Genomic DNA, 23,892 nt, shown 5'->3' on the forward strand with positions numbered 1-23,892 from the left:
GGGGGGGGGGGGGGGGGGGGGGGGGGGTGTAGGGGGGGGAGAGGGGAGGCAGGGTGTCCTGCTAGATGGCGCTGTGCTGTAGTGTGTGGCTTGTACATCAAGAGGCCCTGAGGTTCCTGGCTACTCAGAAATTGGACAGCTCTGATCTAGGAGAGTCAGGTAATTGGTGAGTACAATAGAGTTTGAAATTTTCAAATCTTTCACTGAAGTGGATGATCTCATACACCGAAGTTCTGCCTATCTGAATCCTTTCTGATTTGCTTAACAGACATTTACTAATGTAAATTGTTAAATACTTAACTAGGCAGTCCTGGGGATCTGTGTGTGGAGGGTACTACCCCCAGTTCAGGAATCCTTAGGCAATGAGCATCCTGCTTATGCCTCAAATTTCCCACTTGAAAGATGGCAATGATAGTTATTCCATTGATATGACAAACAGTTACCTTCTTTGTGTTAAATATTATCAGGTTATGAACCCAAGTGTCCCCCAAACAGAGGATCAAAACCAAGGAATTTTGGATGGAAATTTTACACCAAAATATACATACCAGTAATCAATAGTTCCAGTGGCACTTTGCTGAGACTAATAAGTTTAAAGAAATGGCTCTTTGCGTACAACACAAACCAAAAACATTCCCACCAACAGATACAATCCACCCACAAGAAAATTTCAAATAAATCTTGTCATACAGCTGGTAATATGATACAACTCAACAGGACAAAGGTTCACCCTACTGAGCCTAACAAGAAAACCTTGACAGAATATCCCACAGAACAGATTCCTTGCTGCTTCATCAGTGAAAGGACTGAATATGAAACCGTTATGGCATTTTATGATCATTGTATGACTTGAATGCATGCCTGAGTTTTAACTTTTGTTATACCATATTTTCTCATATACAACATGCACTTTGTTTTTGAAAGAGAGAATGAAGGGAAAAAAAGATTTTTCTAGAATTATGACTGCATAAAGAGACAGAAACTGTCTCACCTTCCCTTTCCTGCTTAACTAAAGCTTAATCCCTAATTGCTGCTAAATAATGGTCTCCATAATCTATGATTTTGAAAAAGGCTAGAGTCTCCAAGCCTGTAAAAAAGGAGGAGAGGATAAAGTAGGATATTCTAGGATAAACCAGCATAAACTATCAAACAGCAAAATAGCCCAAAGGTTAGCTTGATTAATGGACAATTAAGACCATTAAAAAGGAGAGACTATTGTTAACATTTCTTGAGTGAAAAACAATGGGCCATTCAGTCAACTGACTCCCTCAGTTGCCTGAATAATAATGCAACAGCTGCTGCACTGTGGAGCAGGAATCAAAGCAGAGTGCATCTGTCCTGGTCAGAAAAATCAGCTTTCCCCACTTAAAACATGCAACCCAATATTTTGGGGAAAGGTGTATGTTGTTTGTCACAAAATATGGTATTCTTATCAAGTAATTAGATAGCAATTACATACACACAAAATATGGAGTTTAAAAAATATTAAGAAGTTTTGTACTTTTTAACATCTGTATCTGAACCAAGAGGTTCATGTTCCAGTTGTCATAGTATAAATCTAGTCCAAGATCGCAGGAAGACAAGAATGTATGGAATTGAAGATTATGAAGAGACAAGAGGACAGAGTTCAGTTTATAGTGCAACTTCAATGTCGTCATTTTCTGATTTCTGCTCATTAAACAAGTGCCTTTACTGTTCCCCAAGAAAAGTCTTTTAATGCTATGTACTTTAGGTCTAGTACCAGTAGCCAAACATCATCTTCACATAGTGGATCTTTCCTTGAGATATATCAGAAAGGAAAGTACATTTTTTTTCTTTGAAGGCTGTAAAATCTGGTATTTAAATACTTCTATGCATTCTAGGCAAACAAGGTTGTCTGGGTAAATGTGATATCTTTTATTAGACCAACTAAATAGTTGGAAAAACTGTTCTTTACAGGCTTTGGGCAACAAACACCCTTCTTCAGGCACAGGGAGAGTCTGCTGGTGTTTTCTGTACTCTCCTGGGTGCAATAGAAGCCTAAGCCAGTCTGGAAAATGCAGGTCTGTGGAAATGTAAATGTGTGGCAGGGAAGATCAGAAGGGATGGGAGTTAATGGGTGCGAGACATTACACACATTGCACACCCCCTTCACACATTCTAAAATGCTCATGGAACTGGCTTTTTCAATGTAACAATATTTTCAAGAAAGGAAAGGTTTGTTAATACAAGATGCAGAACATGTTTAGTTCTTCCAGCCCAAAGAGTAAAATTATTCTAGTGGGATAAAACCAGCTGGTACCTAATTCTGCTAGACATCAGGCATCTTTGACTTCTAAATCAATAAGATTTAAGGATGTTCAATGTTTTGCAGGACTGGGTCAAAATAATATATACACATTAAAGCTGGAATAAAATCAGCCAACATGGACAGATATAGCAACTGGGCTAGAAGTGTCCCCATAAACATAGCGCAATTCCTGGTTTTAGTTTGCTACTTGAGGTAAACACAAGGGATTCTTGCTCACAAAAAACCACAATTTACATGTGCAATTACAGTGCCTGAATAAACTGCAGAGCTTACTGCTCCAGAATCAGTTGCTCCCAGGTGCATCATTTGAACATTTGCCCAGGAGCAACTGACTCCAGAGCAATAAGCTTCACAGTTTATTTAGGTGCAGCACATGGAACCTGGGTAGAGCAGCTCTGAATGGGAGGGCACTGGGGGTCAGCTTGCAGGCCTGGGGCTGCTATACCCAGCTCAATGTACTGCAGAGGGGCTGACTGGGGCATGAGGGAGGGATGACATAGTTTGGAATGGTCCTGCTTTAAGCAGGGGGTTGGACTAGATGGCCTCCTGAGTTCTCTCCCAGCCCTAATTTTCTATAATTCTATGATTCCCAAAATACTTTTCAAATTACATATTAGAGGTACCTTTCCACAAATAACATGCAGAGATTTTGCATGTGAAATACTGAAACTAATCAGAACCATTTAAGGGCTCAGCAAAACTTTATCACTTTTATGGTTACAATGTTCATGAACTTCAGATTCAGGAAGAATATAAAAGGCAAAAATAATTAGCAGACACTAAGTGGGAAGAGTTAGTCAAAAATAATTAGCAGATACTAAGTGGGAAGAGTTAGCAAGCCCACAGGAGTTATTAACTTAGGAATTGTAAAAATAGAAAGCTTTAGAACACCATTTCTGAAGCAGTATACATATTAAGCTAAAATACCCAACTGTAGAAAGTGACAGATACTTGAGATGGGGACGACTGAGAGGTCAGGCTACTTGAACCAGTTACCCTGCAAAACAGAGGCTGCAGAAGGATAACATCTTGGGTGTCCCCAGTTCATTGTCCCACGCTTTGTTTGTAAAAGCATGCTATTATTTCTGACCCAAACTCAGCTTCCTTGTTTTAGTAGGCAAGAGGAGGTAGAAAACAAAAAGCAGTTTTTAAATTTGAGATGGGAAAAATTATAAAAATGGTTAACTTCCAAGTGCTCTACAACATTCATTTCTAGTTGTTTCTTCTATAAGCAGAATATTTTATAAAGCTTTCTGTTATTTTGTCACTAAGTTGGTAAAACTGTCTTGTTACTTCAAACTGGCAGCATGTAATCTGTGTGAACAAAATAATGGCAACAGTCCAGAAAGTGTTAAAGTAGACCGCAAGGCAATAAGCTCTATAAATGTATTTTGAAGTTATTAAGTAAGCGCAATATACACATCAATGATGCATATTGCATCATAACATTCCAAGTTATTTTATGGAAAAATATCCCCCTGAAAAAAGGCAGACACAACAATTTTGACCTACCTTGCTAAAGCCCCACATAAAGTGTGTCCGTTCTGGATCTGGTAAACTGGAGGGGGGAAAAAAGTTTCACACCTATAATTGCACCTTTGAAGATCAGCATCACAATTTCTCTCAGACTAACTAGAATAAGTGATTTTCAAATTGAAACATTTGTAGAAAAAGACTACAATCATTTATAAGTATCAGAATGATTAAAGCTAGAACACACATTCAGCTGAGATACTCTATTCATCGGGAAGCAAATCCAAAGCAATAAACAAAAAATGTTGTGGTACATGGCTCAAAAAATTCACAAGGTTTTTGTCTCTCTCATACTGCATAAAGCAGGTATTAGATTATGGAAGGAATGAAGGGAATTTTGGTTTATATTCTTATATGGTGTGGTTCTACTGAGCTAGATCCTGATGAATAATCAGTGGACACAAATGCAGAGCTGAGTACTGTGTATATCTGTCCCTTAGCACAGGCCTTCGCTAACAGTTGCTGCAGCCTGAGGACAGAGTTGAGGGATAAAAGCTTATAAACAACCTCAATGAATCTGCACAGGTCAAAATCCTTTACTGACTTCATTCTGTGGTGCAGAATGTGTCTCTTATAGTACCATAAACAGTTGGCTACATTTTTGTCCTAACTAGTGGACAGGCTCAGAGAATTACCATTTAATGAAGAATGCTGGGTTAACCAAACTGTACTTTTTGTGAAAGCACATATTATTTAGCAGGTACCAAATATGTAGGTACACTTCTACCACTTGCCCTAGACAAACACTTAAGAAAAACCTTCCATCCTATGTAAGATGGAGATATGATAAAATAATTTGTTAAGACTTGTCTACTTTATAAATGTTATACTAAATGCTTTAACTTCAGGCTGTGTCAGACAGCTACAGAAAAACCCACTCCCAATTTTCTCACTGCTCATCTGCAAGTAGTATACAAGAGCTCTACCTTCACGATAAAACACCATTGTATATAACCAGAGGCCTGCATATAAAAATGAGACTGCTAATGTCAGCAGTCTGAACATATGGTACACGTTCCAGTTCATAGAATCATAGAGAAGTAGGGCTGGAAGGGACCTCCAGAAGTCATCTGGTCCAACCCCCTGCCTAAGCCATGAGCATCCCTATTCAAACTACTGGTATTACAAAAAAATCATCCCTACTTACCAGTCTAAGCTTAGAACACTGGTGAAGGTGATATCATCATAAACAGACAGCATGTATATTTCATCCATTATTACATGCAATTCATATCTATGTACAGAAAGATAAAAGATTTGTTAAATTATTTAAAATTCAAAGCTTTAATGCATTTCCATGTGCTTATTAGCATGATTCTCACCATTGCAAAGCACCTATAAACCTACCTATTTACGCCATTATACTCACCCCAGAGACATTTTACCAAAACCAATTCTTATATAAGATTACAAATTTCAGTTTAAGCACTTGCACACTACTAATATCCATTTGCATATCATGTTTCCCAGCAGAAAAACTGCAGTCTGAAATCCTAGTACATGCTAAGAATGCCTCCAAAAAACAGAAGTAATCCTCCCAACCCACTATTTAAAATTAAAACAAGCATGGCAAGATACAGTGTTCCCCTCTACCCTGCAAAACTTATTGCAAGACAACACAAAATGAGTGCAGTTAGATCATTAAGACTTGCCATGCACTTGAGATATCTTCTATTAAATCCCCATTGTGAAAGCCACATGACACAGCAAGTTGTGCTATTTTACTTGATACCAGCAAGCCTTGGATATTTTCAGAAGTGAAATCCATGGCAGAGTGCCTTTCAATACCCAAGAAGTGCAGGTATTTCAAATGAGTAGAACCTCAGTTTTTTGTAGTTTGTTTCTATACTTTTAAAAGAAAATCCAGTTTCAGAACACAATTCTTGGTTTGAAAATTTAAGTAATTTTTATTTTATTAACTGTTTTCCTCTAAAATATTATTTTGCCAACTAGAGACCTGTCGATTCTGCTAGAAAAACAAACATTTGCAGCCTTCACTACTAACATCTGAGAAGTTCCAAGAACTATTCCAACTGCCATAATTATTTTTATGGAGAAGTCACCCAAATATGGGTGCTGTATGATAAAAACAAACATTCTTGTTCCAAAAGAAAAAAAAACCCAAAACCCCAAAATATTTTTTGTGAAACAGCAATTGGCTTATGGCCAATTTCTGAGATTCTTGTTTCTAGTGCAGTAGACCTTCCAATTAAATACATTAAGTTAAGCTTAAATATTTAACAAGGAGTCTACATGTTGCAAATGCTTTTTTCCTATCAGTACCTACAGGCTTTAGTTTAGGAGATTATTAGGGCCTAAATTGACAAGTAAAGATGAAAGGGGGAAGAGACTGTTTGGAGGATGTCTTTCTTTGAAGAAGAGTAACTGGAATATACATCCCAAACTACAAAGGGTACCTAAACAATTGGATCCGTCACCAGCCAATTGAATGTCTTTTTTCCACAATGCCAATTTGAGGATCAACTGTTCAAATGAAAGTTCTATCCATACTATACACTCTTGCTGCTAAAGACTTTGGTAATCACCAGTTTTATTTTTCTGACACATGCATTAAAGGACAGGTTAATAAAAAATTATGTAAACAAGAAAGCTTTATCTGTGTTAAACTGCACATAAAGCCAATTCTCACCACAGTTATTCGTTCAGAAGTATCATCTTTATTTCCCAGAAAGGCCACATGCAAAGGATAACTGTGAGATAAACTCTATAAAGGAACCCCCTCCCAGTGGAACATACACCAAATGGGACAAACAGGAGATTACCAAAGTTGGTTTTCAAAACTAGCATATTGCATCATGGAAAATTAAATCCCAAACAAATAGCGCTAGGACTCAAACCTGTGCGCAAACTCTAGACATTCTTTCAGTAACTGTGCTGGGTAAATGTCCCCTAATGGATTGTGAGGGTTGATCAGGATTAATGCTCTGACTCGGATGCCCTGAAAAAAGAAAAACTGATAGTCGGAGACGCCAACATGACGTCAAACAAAGGACTAGAGAGGCTATAAAATTGCTAACCCTTCAACAGAAAGATAACTAACAAAAAGTTATTGACTGCATCTGAACATACATGATCTTTCATTAATAAGCCTTTAAAAACAGAATGAAGTTTCAGCAACATGACTTATTTACTAGTTTACCCAACATTTCCACTTAATATATCAGCAAACACATATACTGGCTTGTTGGCAAACGTAAATCAAAATTAGTCATAATTCAATAAAAAGATGAATATTCATAGGCAGGATTACAATGCAGAATGGACCAAATTCTACTGTGTTACACTGGCAAACTTTTAGAATGATTTTTTAGTCTAGTAGGATAACTAAGCTTACACAATGACCAATATAAAGTAGAATGTGGACCTTCATTTATACCAACCCATTGAGAAGTGTTTTTTTCCTATTTCTTTTTTAAAGGAAAAAAAAATGGAAATAAAATTCTAAGAGAATCCTACGTAGGAGAGGTTTAAAAAAATATTATCTCCTGCCATCTTAGGAAGCATTTAGGAAAGTGAAAACAAATGCCAGCTTAAATTATTATTATATACAAACTGCACTGAATGACCAGGGAGAAAAAATAGATTTGAATTAGAATCCCTTTAAGAAATTAATTTCTTTTTTCTTCTTAGTATAAATAGACTGTAAGTACTCTCCTGTGTAAAGGATAAAACCCTGCATAATCAAAAAGTGTAATTACACAAAACAAGCATGCTACTATAAATCATATTACATAACATTTTAAGTGTAGTGGGACACTCCAGAGTCATCTACCACATTTACCTGAATACAAGATGTGGCTCCCTTCCCTCACCAATCAACATGGAGAAAAAAGCTCCTCATCTTACATTTCCACATGAGCAAACCTCATAAAATACACGGTCTAGCATTAAATTGCTGCCAAAAGCAGCACATTTTCAGTAAGGGAAGCCACTTATGAAGTTGATTAAATGTAGCCAACACTGAGCATGACTACAAAACATATGGTCCATCTGGCCCAAACAATGATGGGAACCCTTTTTTGTGGCCCTTAAAACAAATGGGCAGTTGCTCCCCCAGGAGGTAACTGGCACCAAGCCTGGAGGTAATGCAATACCAGGCTGACACTCAGAGAGTCTGGAGCTAATTCCGACACCCTCCCCTGGTGCCAAAAAATGCTGATGGAAACCCACCAAAAGGATAGGTTAGTGCACCGCATCTGATCTATGCTACTGCCCAATGCACTCAACTCCCCTCAGCATTGACTCTTTTTCAAGTCATGATAAGCCACTCCACTGAATATATTTCAGTGTTCTCTTCACTCACAGCTGAGCTGTACTTTTCATTTCCATTTCTAGTGAGTCCCATTTCTTCACCAGGCTGAAATGCCTGGCAAACATCACCAAATGGGGCCCCAAAAAGTTTACCCATCTCTCAGCCTGCCATAAAATCTAATTATTGGGGTTGTCTTATATTTGGAACCATCTTATATTTGAGTAAAAATGGTATTTTCTATTGTCCCTCCTAAAACCTTGAATCATATTTTTCTTTGACAAATCCTGCATTGAATACTAGCAAATTGTGTAATGATAACAGGAAAAACAGATTTCTCTGTTCAATCACTGCATCAACATGAAGAATTGCCACTCTAACCAATGTGAATGATGATGAGCTATTTTTGTAGAGAACTTAATCATTGGATGACTTTTCAACACTTATCTTGCCCCCTTAAAAGACAGAGCAATTACTTGAAATGCAAAACTATGCAGGACTTCTATCACAAATAAGAAGAAAGGTTAAACAAAAAGACATACATGTATTTTCATTGTATGGGAAGTCTGGGCTCTGCTCTCCCCTTAATTTAACATAATCACATTAACTTTATTGTGGTTATGAACCAAGTGAAAAATAAACTGTTGGGTTGGTAGTTTAGGGCTTGTCTTTATGGGGTATTCATAGCAAAATAAAGCAGGATGTTAACGTTCTGCACAACAACCATTCTAAAAGACCACCTTCTTGGATACTCTTATTCAGCAATGCTGTGCTTATTTGTAGATTAGCATGCTCCATTTCTAAAGCTGATGAAAGCTTAACAGAACCACAAGGAACCCTTAGTGAGGAATGAGAATATCCACAAAGAGAACTGTTGCAGAGATACTGTTTTTCAATAGTCTATTCCTCCATTTAAATAAGCTTTTACAGGGACATACCAAAAGAGATGTTAGTAACATTGTCCTTGAAAATAACTTCAGTTGTACAAGTATGAGACAGAAATTAAGGCTGTGCGAAGCTTTGGTAGCCGATTTGATTTGGAGGAGATTCAACCCAATTTGGGGACTGAATCTCTGAATTCAAATCGAATAGGGAGACCATGTAAAAGCTCCGAATTGATTTGAAGCATCTGAATCAATTCAGAAAAAGTTTCAAAAAAGATTTGGCCGATTTGAAGATGACAGCTGCCTCCAGCTGGTAAGTCTGTTGGGGTTGGGACTGGGACAAGTTGCACAGCTGGGGTGGGGAGGGCGTGTTACTCAGGGAAGGGGGTGGGGGGGACGCAGGATGCAGGCACAGCTTGTTCCAGGCAGAAGGGGGCAAGTGGCAGCAGGGCATAGCCAGCTCCCAGCGCTGCCATGCCTACATCCCATGTTTTCCACGCCAGCTGGCAAGCGGCGCCAGTGCAGAGCCCCCACTCCCGTCTCTGATGCGGGTGCGGCAGTGCTTGGAGCAGGGGCTATGCCCTGCTGCCACCCAGAGTGAGCCACGCCTGCGTTGTGCCCACCCCACACTGGCTAGGCAAGCAGCAGCAGGGCATAGCTCCTGTGGCTCCTCCTGCCGGCGCAGAAGCAGGCACAGCCGGAGGAGCCGTGGGAGAAGCCCCCATGGCTGTCCTCCTTGGCCCCATCTCCCGTCTGGCTCAGCCTCCTGGCACTTAAAAAAAAAAAAAAAAGCCCCACACCCACCATCTCTAGTAGCAGTGATCAGTGACCTCTGAGGGCTCATGGCAGAGCTCCCCTGCGCAGCACAGGTGGCAGCGGGGATCAACCCCACTCCCACTTGGCACCTGCATGGAAGCTGCCCCATGGCGCAGGTGCAGCATGGCTTGTCAGGGTGCTACACACTGCCTGGGAGCTGGGGCAGCTCCAGCAGTCAGCCAGAACCCAGCAGCACTCAGCCCCAGCTCCTAGAGAGTGCGCAGTGCTCTGCTGAGCTGTGCTGTACCTGTGCCATGGGGCAGCTGCCATGTGGGTGGCAAATGGGGGAGGGGCAATCCCCACTGCCCCATGTGGCACGGGGAGGCTCTGCCATGAGCTGCCAGAGCCGGTGATTGTGGGGCTTTTTTTTTTTTTTTTTTTTAAAGCTCCACAATCACCAACTACAGGTACAGTGATTGGGGCCTCTGGGTGCTCATGGCAGAGCCCCACCATGCAGCGCAAGGCAGTGGAGGGGGTAGCAGGAATCGCCACCCCCCCACCCTCGACTGGCACCCACGTGTGCAAGGCACTGCATGCTGTCTGGGAGCTAGGGCAGCTCCATGTTGCAGCCGGAGCCTGGCAGCGCCCAGCTCCAGCTCCCAGGCAGTGTGAAGCACCTGGCCAAGTCACGCTGCGCCATGGGAAGCTGCCACGTGGGTGCCAAGCGGGGGTGGGGATCCCAGCTGCCTCTCACTGCTCCGCGCTGCACAGCGGGGTCTGCCATTAGTGCCCAGAGGCCCCAGTAGCTGCTTTGGCAGCTGGTGAGTGCGGGTTTTTTTTATTTTTTTTAAAGTCCTGGGGCTAGGCGGGAGATGGGGCTGGGCAGGGCAGCCATGGGGGTTTCTCCTATGGCTCCCCACACCCAAGGGAGAGGCAGGCACATTCGGAGGAGCCACAGGAGAACCTGCAGCCGCCCAGCTGCACCTGCCTCTCCCCGGCTGATCCGAATCACCCACTCTCTCCAAATCAGCGCCGAATCGTCTGAAGCTGATTCAGCTGAATCGATTCAGGACAGTGATCTGAATCTCCAAATCACTATCCTCTAAATTGGCCAAATCCAAATCCAAATTGAGTATTTCCCTATTAGCACAGGCCTAACAGAGATACTTCAAAAGTTAAAGATGAGCTTAATATTGCTAAAAAGTGCAAGAGCAACTTTGCTGATACAGTTTTATAGAACTTTCAATTAAGTCTGGATCAAACCTACAGTTTTAACTATATAAAAGTTAAAAAACAGTTCTTGCCATCATGTATTCTAATGGAAAAATTCATCTCTTCCTTCAAATTACATTCCACCCATGTAATTCAAAAATCCCATCAACCCCTCTCACCCTCCAAAACAATGTTCTTTTAAGACCCTGAAAGTGTCCAAAACTAGAAAAGTAATTTCTACGTGTAGGTGGCAGGAAATTATAAACAGTGTATTTAGTGTTTGAAAAGAAGTCAGTATAAACTCAAACCTTTAAAGGTTTATAATGGAAGATCAAGAAACGTATACAATTGTACTCAAGATGCTACTAAGACGCTACAGTGACAGATAATAATTAAAATTAGCCTCTTAAATATGGTTTCCTGTAATGGAACATCACAAGATTTAGGGAGTTTCTTTAAACTTTGAAATGTCATTTGAAATACAAGTATTCCATATTATTTTAGTAATAGTAACAAGCTAATGACTACATAAATTGTTTTATTAGTAGGTCATGTTCTCAGAACTCTTAGCATGAGAGAACTCTTAAATGTACCTCACAATTCTTAAGCTTACACAAACATTTTGATACTACCCATGACACATTTGCCTGTTTGTTAAATTCAGCATAACCTACTAATAGGCAACACTGAGAAATTAACATAGCTTTGTTGGGATCCAGTGACTGATAACTCATTTTGCTGCTGGAACCTACACCCAGATATGCTTGAACTACTCTTCTAGTTTATGTAGGATAGCTTCAACACAACTAGAATGGCAGCACAGGCCTCTGAATAAATAATCATGTTGAATAAATAATCATGCACTAGTGGCTGTTTAATACAGGAGAAGTTAGACTAGAAATTTTGAAGAAAGAGACTTTGCTGGTTATTGACTTGACAAAAGTAACTATAAAAACATTTAGTCTAATACTAATAGAACTGATATTTAAGTTTACTCTGTTTTTTTTTGTAAGTTAACTATTGTCTATTTTAAAAATTAGAACTTGGAAGCACTGCAAAGATACTGCAATGTTTCCTGTGACAGAAGTCAAGTTAACAACTTTCAACAGATTGCATAATTATGTTGTAACATAGCATAATTATGTCTTACTGGTTTAAATAAACTTGATAAGTATCTTCTAGTTCTACTACCGTCTGCTGTCTGAATTATGAAAAAAAATTGCACTTCTATTCCCTGTAACAATTGTGTTCTTTACCCCTTGGCAAAGTTTAGTTTTAACTCTACTTTAATTATGAAAAATAGCTCTAGTTGACTTTGCCAATACAATTTCAAAACAATGGGACCACCACTGGGAACATGTGCCAGTAAGCATCATCTGCTCTGCCTGCTGGCAGAACAGAAAAACCGGGTTCTGGGTAAAGAAGGCCTTCACAATCCCACAGAGTTGTGAATTATAAATATTTAGAATCCAGAGTCCAGCCTCTTCTACATAATTTTAAAAATGCACAGTACATCTGTGGCCAAAATAAGTGTCAATTAATAGCCATATGTCCATAGTAATGGACAATGACATGACAGACATATTTCCATAAGGAAGTAATACAGAACAAAAGAGAGAAGGATAAAGATAAACTGTGAGATTAACATCAAATTTATTTAAACAAGAATGGCTATAATTAAATACATTCATATAATAAATTTATTGACCAATGAAAAACAGTATTTTTGACAAAATCCTCAAGACTGCCATCTGCAAGGAGCCCTGAAAATCTCCTCAGGACCTCCCATTTTTGCAAACTTCTCATTGCCAATGGCAAATTACATGGTTGTCAGTCCTTTTGGATGGATGGCACTGCAAGGTCCCCTCCCTTGAGAATCTGAAAATGCTTTTTTTATTAATTGAATAGGTCACTCAAATAACACACTTCTAAAGATCTGAACGTAATGCCTTCCCAGTACTCCAAGCTTCTTCAAGACCACCAAGTGGGAAGCTAAAACTTGCATAATGGATCTTTTCAGTACCTGGTTAAACTGTCCCTTCATACAGACAAATTCAATTCTTTTTTGTTGCCAGGACTGTACCCATGTCAGCTACATATCAAATTTAGAATTATTTCAGTTTCCAAAGAGTTGTAGGCATAGTAAAAAAGCAAATGATGAACACTGTAATTAGAAAAAAAATCTGGAGATGAGCTAATAGAATTTCTCCTACCTGCTCTTTAGCTCTTTGTAGGGCAGCTTCTAATTTTTCAACTCTTAACTGAAAAGGGTGACTTTCTTCATCAGTCACCTATATACAACAACAAAAAAGGAGGTGACTTCAGGGTAATAAAACTCCTAGCTGTTGGAAATATAGTGGTAGTTGAAGCGGTATCTAACATTATCCAATCTAAGTGGAAGGCAACTTTGGAGGAAGACTAGACCTGATATGCATTTACAGAAATATTTTGAAGAAAGCAGTACATGGATTTAGTTCCTGCAGTCTGCCTTACTTTACCCTGCTGTCAGAGGTAATTAGCTGTATTAGTCTGAAGTCAAGCAGAAGGCAGAGAAGGGCAGGGCAGCACCTTAGAGACTGATTCAGAGAAATATGAGCATTTAGATGCTATGAATGGATTTGTAGAAAAAAGGGGCTTAAATAAAAGATGGAAGAGAGTTCACTGTTGAGACAGTTGGTAGATCAGATCAAAAAGTTGGCAGAGTAGATCAGGTTGGTAGATTAGATCACAGGGAGTAAACAAGTCAGTGAATATCTTAAGAGACACTAGTAAACTGTTTACTATGAAGTCTGGAAAGGAGTTTATATCATTCCTAACTGCTCGTTAGCTCTCTGTAGAGTATCTTAATTTTTTAACTCTTACCCAGAAAGAGTAACTGTAGTAAACAGTTTACTCTGATGCACTCTTAAGCTGTTAAAATGTCTTGTTTACCCCTTTTGATCTCATCTGTCCATTTTTCCCCTTTCAATAGTGCCCCCTCTCCTGTCCCTTTCTTTTAAACTCCTTTCTGTAAGTTCATCAATAACATCTGACAAACTGGTGGCTCTCTAAACCAGTTACACTCTCTAAGGTGCCTCCCTGCCCTGCCTTCTGCCTTAACTTGTTCTGAGTGCACTGAGGCAGAACACATTTTCAACAATGGCACAAGTAAGGAAAATAGCAAGACGATAGCAACAAAGCCACGGTCATCTCAGAAGTCAAAACTAAGAACACTGCTTTGAAAACAAAGTTTTTGACTTGTAAAGAAACATATCTTCATTGCAACTTCTTCAGGCAGAAGGCAGGGTAGGGAAGTACCTTGGAGACTAACTGGCTCAGAGGCATAAGCTTTTGTATCCTACTTTGTCAGATGCTGTATATGTACCTGCAGAAAGCAGAGGCTGGTTCTAAATAGAATGGAATTTAAATATAAAGGATTAGTCCCTAAGATGCTACCTTTTCCCTGCTTTTTACCTGACTTGAGACTAACATGGCTAACTGCCTCTTTCCAAATTGTTGTCACTTTCTGAGACTGAACCACTATCTTACAGCCTGAGAGATCCAGGGCTAGGGTAAGAATTTTTACAGCACGAACATAATGCTTGTGAATGTGATGGACTGCTAACTCTGCAAAACGTAGTTCTGTCCATCATAGCCTGCCACAGCACAAAGCTGATAACATGATCTGATCAACAGGCTGCAGGCTGGATAAGAAGCTACTTGCTTTAGAAGAGAAGAAGTCTCTACATCTGTTTTCATCTACGGTCTCTTTGCTGAGTTTGCCTTGTCATTTGAATGCTTTAAAGAACATGTGTGCGCATGCATTTAATACAGTTTTTAACAAACAGAAGTTTTTACCTCACTAAACAGGGGAACGTGAACAGGTTGTATTTCACCATACAGTTGAGTTTTGGAATTTATACCGCCATAGTATGGAGTAGGAATAAGGTAGCCATCTAAATAAGCAAACAAAACAAATCACACACAACCACAGATAATATTAGGCATTCTCATTATACATGAATAAACTGAACCTGAAGAAATCTGTACAATATACTGAATCTTTCTCTGATGTTTTTTCTTTACATTTTCAGTGCAGCAACTGTTCTGATAACTATTTATGCACATTGAAGAGGAGCTGATCTGCTATTTTTTTATTATAGTGCCCTACTGTGACTTACCTACAGACAGTTGGTGTGAACCTTAGCTACTTTTTTGTAGCTAACAGGGTGCTCTCTTGGAGGCCTATAAGGAGGACTCTGAAACTCCACTCTGGACTTTATCCTAAATAGCCCAAATTGGTGATCTTTCAGATATCAAACATAATTTTGCCAGAAACAGAATGAGTGCTTCCTATACAAAAATTACAAGGTATAAAGAATCTACATCAGATTGGTGTTGGAATTTCAGTTGCTGTGTGCATTTCCCAGGCTCCATGGACCATTCTCCACCTTCCCCATGGCAGGGGATGTTATCTTACCATTTTTCATTAGCAAGATATACTCATTCTTAATAGACTGTGCCCCATTTCTTTCTTCCCATCCTTCCTCTACTCTCCTCCAATGCCAGGGTTTCCTTGATTCCCATTTTCCCTTCCTACGTGATCTACTCTATTCCTCATCTGTAGGGACATATTAAGAACAATTCATATCATTGTGCTACAGGTGATGGACTGTTTGATTATATTCTTAGGTGCATGGACTAAATTTGCAGGAATCCAGGTTTCAAACAAAGAGAAGGACAGATAGACAAAGATAATTAAGATGTTAACCCTGTCAGGGTAGAGATTGTTAAGCATTAAACAAAGGAAGGGAATGACTGTGGATATGTTAACATAGGAGGAAACAGAAGTAGACAATAACATGTAAACCACTTGTCTCCACCAAGAATACACTAAAAGTAAACCAGGATTGTAGAAACAGGGAAAAACAACATAGGTATCAACAGAAGTTTAAGTGTCAGATTGGATTAGTTTCTGGAAAGGAAACATCTAAGAATATGGATAATATAATTTAAAAATAAAAAACAAGGAGAGTAAGACAGGTTACAAACAAACATCATATTTGTCCCAGGACAAATTTTAATTATTCAGACATGTAACATCTGTTCCTAGCCACAGAGCAAGAGAGAGTTTTTTGCTAGTGTGAGCTGGATCTGATGAAGCCAAACAACATGTGACAGCTAGAATTTTGCCCTTGCTAAACCAGTTGTAAGTATTCTGACCACATGCTTATTATTTTAACTGTTGTGCAGGTGCAATCTTTAACACTGTAGCATTGCCATCCAGTATATATTTAATAACTATTACAGTAGCTTGGAGCTTTTGTTAAAAATAACTGTATGGTTGCTGTTGACATATTGGATTGAATAAAGGAATTTCAGCTAAATTACTGATGTAGTCAAATATCGATACCATCCCTGCCCAAGGATGCACCCCTTTTCCCCATCTGCTCACTCTCTGCTGCCATCCCTCATTAGCATAACACCCCAACCCCCTTTGCTAGTGGCACCCTTTTTACCCCTTTGATACCTCTTACCCCTCTCTGGGGCCTTTCCTCCCCCCTAATCACACAGGCTTCCACTTCTATCTGGGTTCCTACTCTTGCTAGTCCCCTCCCACTCTCCCTCACCTCCGCAATCTGCTTTTTCCACTTGCAGATCATAGATCCCTATTCTCCTTTCACCACAAACTCTTTCTGTAGGACTCGGAGAGAGACAGTCTTCCCAAGCAACAAGTTTAGCTGCTGTCTCCAATATGTACAAGCAGCAGCAGGGGGCAGCAAAGAAACAATACTTGATCTGAGCCTTCAAGAGGCCGAGAAGCGATACACAGCTGATGGCCTCAATTTTCTATTAATCTAGTCTGAACCAAGATGGGTACACATATATTAGATCACAATAATATTAGAAGTCATTGCTATGAATAATGCTTTGCAATTAAGAAAGCGTTACTTACCTCCAGGATCACATAATACAGTTGAAAGGGTAGCAAAGACAGCACAACAGCCACTCATAACAATTATCTGAAACAAGCAGTCATGAAGTTCATTAACAGAACTGCCACACTTTTATAATACTGTTTGAACAATATTTAAAAAAATTAAAGAACAAGCATGATTGCAACAACAGGTTTTAGTAGGACTTTGCTAAAAAGAAATCATTATAGCTGAAATTCAGAATATTGCAAAAAATTGTGCACAATATCCAAAATAGTTAAGCTGTTAGGGAATTAAGACCTTTTTATCCAGTTCATTGTAAACTCCAGTTTCATGGTCTGAAACATTTTGCAAATAAATCAAGAAAAGAATCTCTCTCTATTAGTTAAGAAATTTAGAGCTTTGTAAGGCCTTGCAATGGGGAAGAGAGGGGGGAGCACTGAGCATTTGAAAAAGACTCCTAACTATTATCCATTTGGAATGATTGTTTGAAAAGGCATAAAATGCCAATGCAGCTGTCTCCCTTCCCCAACAGTCTGAGGAATGGGAGGCAGATGTGGATGAAGAAAAAGAGCTCTTTCTACCTTCCAGAACCTGGAGAGGCAAGGCAGAGGAAACTTCAAAAGTGCTACACATTCATTACACAGAACCAGAGACAAGCCTTAATTATGGTTCTCCACAGTGTTAAGTACTTCATTCACTTCCAGGCTCTGTCAGCAATATCTTGTTATTCTCTTAGCTGTAGTCAATGAGATGTTTACAAAAAGACCACTGGCAGAATGTTAGTACTCACTGTGTTATACATCAAATATATTAACTACAATTCCACATTTAGAAACAGGGTAATGGACTTGAGGCTGAAATAATAGCTATTGCCCTTCTGCTTTCATAGTTTCTGCACAGTTTTTCATAGCAGTGCAGGAGGTAAGAACAGATGCCTCCAAGGCCCTAACCTTTAAAAACCTCTGCCTGGAGTTTTCCTCATGGGTTTGGAACATCTGGAATTACTGTACAGGGCCAAAGAACCGCAGCTGACTCCTACCATAGTCAGAACAAAAGAGAGAGAGAGAAACCAATTTAAAGTACTGATAGCTTTTTCAAAACATTTTAAATGTGGCAAGACTTCTAAGCAGTGCTCCCTCTTTAATATCCTGTAGTAAAGATATGTCTGTGCAGATTTGCTTGTTTTTAACAAATAGAACAGCAAAATGCACATATGAAGCACTCTTCTTACATGCTCTGGATTCAATGCTTTTGAAGCTCTGGCATATTCAGTGAGAAATTTGGCGATTTCTTCTCTGAAGCTGAAATAGAGAATTAAGACACTTCGCATCAAAAAGGTCAAAATACACGTACATGTAAGAAATTAAGAACCAGAAAAATGTACAGTACACTTACTCATAAAAAGATTCAATTTTTTGTTCGACTCCTGATTAAAGATTCTGCAGATGTCTTGTTATGCTACATGTTTTGAGAAAGGGGCAAGTTTAATCTTTTTCTGAAGGGGGTTGGCAAAATGGACAGCCAGAAGTTGTAGCTTTCACCACTCAGATAGCTTTAGACAGCCTATCTTGCTGAAACCTTTCCTCCTAGCATTCAAATCACTGTGGATCAACTGATTTCTGCATAAAAAAGTTAAAACAAAGTTCAAATATATGTACATGCCTAATCTACTGCTAGGGCCTGATTTGGGAAGACACTCAAAAAATGTACACACCAAAAATAGTGGAAGCTGAGTAAATAACAGAGATGTGGGGAGGAAAAATTTCCAGTGCTTTATTTTTCAGTGGGAAATTTTTCATTTCTAAAAATTCATTGTTATATGAAATTCATTAGTAATAATGAATGGATGCCAATACAATATTAGTCAAGCTTGGCAGTTTCAAAGTTGTAATTAATGTTTTTCAGGTGATTATCCCTAGGAAGTGTGTGAGAGAATACATATATGTTTTATTGATTTGTAAACAGGGCAGTAAATACACTTATATAATAATCCAAATAAAAAATCAAGTTATAAATTTACCTAACTGGCTGTGCAGGTCAAATCAAAACCAAAGCACGGCATATCATGCACAGTTCTTTGGGTGTGCTAAAATTAGTGTGTCAACAGTTTTCAGTGCCTTCGTTTTTTTTCTTAAATTTAAACAAACAATGTAAGGGAAGTACATATTATTGTGTATTGTCTTTACATTTTTACAAGTGTTCCAATAAAAATCATTTCTTTCCACATAAAGCTTTTAATTTGTTTGAAAATAACATTTAAACCACATTAAGTGTGCTGTATTTAATTTTTTCCCTAATCAAATATTTCAGTTCAAATACTTGTGGCTATTGGGACATAAAATTAACATGGGGGTACTTTTTTAGTTTTGTTTACTAAAAATAAGTTAAATAAACATGCTAACTCAGATCAAGTTCTATTCAGGGTATTGGAATATTTTCCGTAAAATTTTCCCATTCAAAATTTTCCGGAAAACCCAAATCTCTAGTAAATAGAGAAAGCTAAAGACAGATCCATCCTTTGTTTATAATAAAATCAATGACAGAAGTCCCACTGATTTCTAAGAGGTCAATATTTGTCTTCAGTCTCTGGAGCATAGCTCTGCCTTCACTGTTCACAAAAGCCAAGAGTTAGCCACTCTGATAATTAGCATATCTTCTCACATACAACACACACATCTCCCCAAAAGGTGCTGAAATCATGGTGCATATACTAAGTCAGAGATATGGTAAGAATGTTCTAGGCCAGTTATGGCCAGAATGAAGGTAAAATTTACACTGGACCTAAAGGGAACAGAACAATGAACATGCTGTGCTCCCTACCTGCTGCTGCTCAGTTATTTACTACAAGAACAGCATGTCTACATGTGCAATTAAAGCGCTCCCTGGTGCATGTCTACATCATGGTCAGGGCAGCTAGGATCTGGAACCAACTTCCAAGAGAAGTGGTGCTGGCTCCTACCTTGGGGGTCTTTAAGAGGAGGTTAGATATACACCTTGCTGGGGTCGTTTGACCCCAGTACTCTTTCCTGCCATGGCAGGGGGTCGGACTAGATGATCTACTCAGGTCCCTTCCGACCCTAGAAACTATGAAACTATTTGCATCCCCGTTAGGAGCAAATCGAGTCCAACAGGAGCAGCGCAGTCCAGGGCTGCTCTGCCCTGCTCTGACCCCCTTGCAGCAGCCAGGGGGAGCTCCAGGCAACCCTAGGTGCCAACCCCAGGCTGGCAGGGAGCACAGGGACTTAGCCCCGAGCTCCAGGGGAGAGCTGGCCCAGCTCAGTGGGCAGCTCTGTCCCAGCACAGTGGGGAGATCAGGCTGTCCCTCATGTCAGGGGAGGGAGTGGGGTGGGAAAGAGAAGAGGAAGCTGTCCCAGCTGTTTGGGCAGTTGCCTGCCAGCCATGTGGAGATCAGGATGGGTCTATGCCCAACCAGGATAGCTCTCTCCACCCCCCATGCCAATTTGCTCCCAGTCAGAATCTATACATATGGTACACTGCATTAATTAATGCACCGTTTTGGGATGGGTCTATGACCAGCCAGGATAGCTCTCCTCACCCTCTGTGGCGATTCAATCCCAGTCAGCATCTACTCGTGGTATTGTTCATTAATTAATGTGCCACTTTCTAGCACCTCTATCTACAGATAGAAAACAGCACATTAGACTAATATACTGTAGTGTGCAGTAATTGTTGTGCATGTGTAGAGGGCATTAGTCTAATGGGCAGTAAAGGGTCTCATGTAGACACACCTGGAAAGATCTTTTATTCTTTGTTCTGCCTTTCAAAAACAAGGTGAATATTATATTCTGGGACATGTAATGTGCAAGAAAATGTGGTACTACTAACTATAGGGGGATTTACACAATATATTCTCCTGTCTATATCCAAATGGCAATGGACAGAAAATAAAACAAATAAAAAAAGAAAGGAAAAAGTAATTCTTATAGCCAGTAGGAAGCAAAAAGCTAAGGAGCAAGCAACTAGAATTAAAACTATTTACTTCTGGTTTACCAAAAATATTACGCCATACCAGCTGCCATGTACCACAATGTGAAAAGTGGACACTTATTCACTTCATACCTTTTAATGCCTTGTGTATCAGAATACTGCAACAAGTCAGGCTCTACATAGTTCATGTCCGGTCTTGTAAGCTGTTGACAGAAGAGAGCCATAATTAAGCAGTGTGCTTTTGCCTGTGAGCTTCTAGTTTGCTGGACCACATAATCTATGCAGTTAAATAACATGTATTTACTAATAGTAGGGAGATGGAAAATCTTGAGATCCAGAAGCCACATCTGTCTTTCCAACCAAGGTTAAGATGCTAGTGATCAAAAACAAAAGAGAAAAAGGTCTTTTTGACTGAACTGTCATAGTTGTGTAGATCATCAAAACAAACCCTGAACACAATGTTTATTTTTTTCTCAAAATTTCTAAAATTATTCAGACATACAAAAATTCCACAGTGTTTTTTATGTTATTTAGCTGAAGAGGCAGCATTTTTTCTAATTGTGTCAGCTTTGTTTAACCTGTGTTCTCAGCTGGGAAGGAGCCAGTAATTTTACCCACTACAGGGGGAAAAACACTGAAGCAATAGAGGTGATTTATTCATCTTAAAAGATGCATCTAGTCTGAGAAGTGATAGACAACACACACTTCTTTCATTACAAAAAGGCTTTTTCAAAATTGGTAGCATGGGCAATTCATCTGTAACGCATGCTCCTTTTGGTTCATGCAATAATAGATTCTGCAGAATAAATTGGACGCGCAGATACACCAGCCAGCACAACTTCACTGATTTTCATGGGGGTGGACAGAGCCAAGTGCAAAGTTGGCATAACAACTGGAGTTTATTTTAGATGGTGTGCAAATTAAAGTATAATTAAGTTCAATCTCCACTCCAATAAGCATGTTGGCTAGCAATGTTACTAGGGGTTTAGAAAAAAACTAAAAACTTAACTCTCTCACTAAGCAAGGTGCCTTAAAAAAAAAAAAGTCCCTGTCCCAGTCGTATTTTCTTAACGCAGCCTGATGTCTTATGTCTGGACCATTCTATATGAGATTACACAAACATTTTTAGTTTTGCTTAAAATGAATACCTAAACTCTAACATAAAGAATGTTTTCTATTCTAGCTAAGAGTTTTAGCTCTACCTGCAAAGAGAATCAAACCATTTGATGAAGCAATCAAGAATTTCCAAAAAAATCCACACCAAATTGTTGCATGCAACAAGTATAAATAACTTCTATCTAAATATTTTAAGTTGAATGCATTTTTCTAATGTGAATGAAACTTAGGGAAAAAATATGTTTTTTTGTGTAATGTTACTTTGCTAATAGCACTTCACTAAATATATCTGAACATAACATCTAGCTACGATGTACAACATGCAGTTGTTTCTGCAAGTTGTCATATAGAAATCTAATAAATAAACAGCACTCTCAATGCACAGAAATAGTTAAATGAACATTATTTACTCTGTACTAAATTATTTATTTGTAAAACAAACATTGCACTGTTATAATTTAACTATGTCTGCACCACTATCTGAGCTATCAAAAATCCCATGATCCAAAAGTCATCATACCCACAGAAACACTTACTCTCTCCTGTATCAAATCAAAGCACAATTTGTTTTCACTTGTTCCCAAATTCAAAATGCCCTGGAATAAAATTGCAATGATTAAATAGGATCACAGTTAGGAAAAAAAAAACAATCCAAAAAACAAGCTTTGTCTTTATGTTACCCTGACAAGAAAGGACATGCACTTGTCCTTACAAGGGATCCTGGTTTTCTTTACTTTTAAAAAAAAGCACATTTTCTGAAAAGGGGGGGAATGGCAAATTCTCTGATTAAAAACCCCCAAATCCACGTTTTTCCGTGATTAAAATGAAACGCCACATATATATATTTATAGGCATCACTTGAACACATTTTTATTGATATATTTACAATTTTAAAACAATTTAGAAGGCCATCAGTGCCTCAATCACTATAATAAAATAAATTCTAAATACCAATAAATATTAGCTTTTGATTTTGTGTTTTTTATCATGGAAAATCAGAGCTCCCCCTGCCCCTTTCACTCATCAGGATCCTTGTTATTACACTAGGGCCCCTGCTATATCTTATACCTGAAACATGTGACATATATTATGCAACTGACTGGTGGACAATGCAATAAATTTACACCCGCCACACATGCAAAATAAGACCAGCCACATATGTGAAGTAATAATCACACTATAGCCCTATAAAAAGGGCTGTCCAGCTTTAAAAAAAAAAGAGCCAATCACAGATTTTCTCTTTTAAAGGAGAAAAATAGAGGGTGCTGGCAGGCCTCCCCATGCAGGCTGGCAGAGATCCAGCCTGCAAGGGGCTACTTGGGGCTAGGGGAATGGGAGGAGGGTGTTGCACATGGTAGCCAGGCAGCGTGGAGAACAGCTCCCTCCAGTTAAGTCAGTGGGGGAGCAGATTGATGGCTCCATCATGAGAGGGAGCCAGGAAAGGAGGGAGTGGGGCAGGGCTGTGGGCACTACACAGCTGGGCTGGTGCATGCGGCCAGAATGTGGGACCCAGCTGAAGGGAAGCAGGTTGGAGCCACAGGCAGCTTGTTTGCAGGGGTGGGGTGGGGGCTGGCTCCCTGCTGCTGTGTGCACTCCTGGGGAGGAAGGCATGAGGGGCACATGCCCCCTGGATTTGTACCTGGGGTCAAGGCAGATGTGGGCTGCCTGCTGTGGGCTTGAGGCTCCTTGCCCAGCTGCCCTCCCCCCAGGGCATCTGTGGCAAAGCAAGGAGGCTTGATGCCACTACCAGGAGCCCCACACTGGATGCACCACCACAGCGAGGTGCTCCCTTCCCACCTGGAAGCAGTGGGGGGCACGGCTGTGCCACTGCTGCCACCGGGTGGGCAGGGGGTGCCTCGTCATGGTGGTGCAGCTGTTGTGGGGCTCTCAGTGAGCCTCCTCACCCATGGGTGACTGGTGTCTCCTGAGACTTGGGGGGCATAGTTTGTGGGTGGCAGCGGTGGG

The 23,892-nt window shown here is 39.7% G+C and overlaps 1 protein-coding gene across 1 annotated transcript in view; it reads right to left on the reverse strand.

Annotated features, from left to right (window-relative positions):
* The window catches only part of LOC109291401 (1-aminocyclopropane-1-carboxylate synthase-like protein 1), a 46,123-nt gene that overhangs the window by 10,872 nt on the left and 11,359 nt on the right, over window positions 1–23,892 (reverse strand). Inside the window, exons 2-10 of the mRNA XM_019508415.1 lie at window positions 22,464–22,523; window positions 20,944–21,014; window positions 18,095–18,164; window positions 16,881–16,947; window positions 14,783–14,880; window positions 13,159–13,236; window positions 6,682–6,782; window positions 4,971–5,057; window positions 3,803–3,848 (exon numbers count right to left, since the gene is read on the reverse strand). Of these exons, the coding sequence (XP_019363960.1) occupies window positions 3,803–3,848; window positions 4,971–5,057; window positions 6,682–6,782; window positions 13,159–13,236; window positions 14,783–14,880; window positions 16,881–16,947; window positions 18,095–18,164; window positions 20,944–21,014; window positions 22,464–22,523 (678 nt within the window). The remainder of the gene's footprint in view (window positions 1–3,802; window positions 3,849–4,970; window positions 5,058–6,681; window positions 6,783–13,158; window positions 13,237–14,782; window positions 14,881–16,880; window positions 16,948–18,094; window positions 18,165–20,943; window positions 21,015–22,463; window positions 22,524–23,892) is intronic.

Source organism: Gavialis gangeticus, unplaced genomic scaffold (assembly GCF_001723915.1).
Source record: "Gavialis gangeticus isolate Ggan-Ray unplaced genomic scaffold, GavGan_comp1, whole genome shotgun sequence".
Classification (NCBI taxonomy): Eukaryota; Metazoa; Chordata; order Crocodylia; family Gavialidae; genus Gavialis; species Gavialis gangeticus.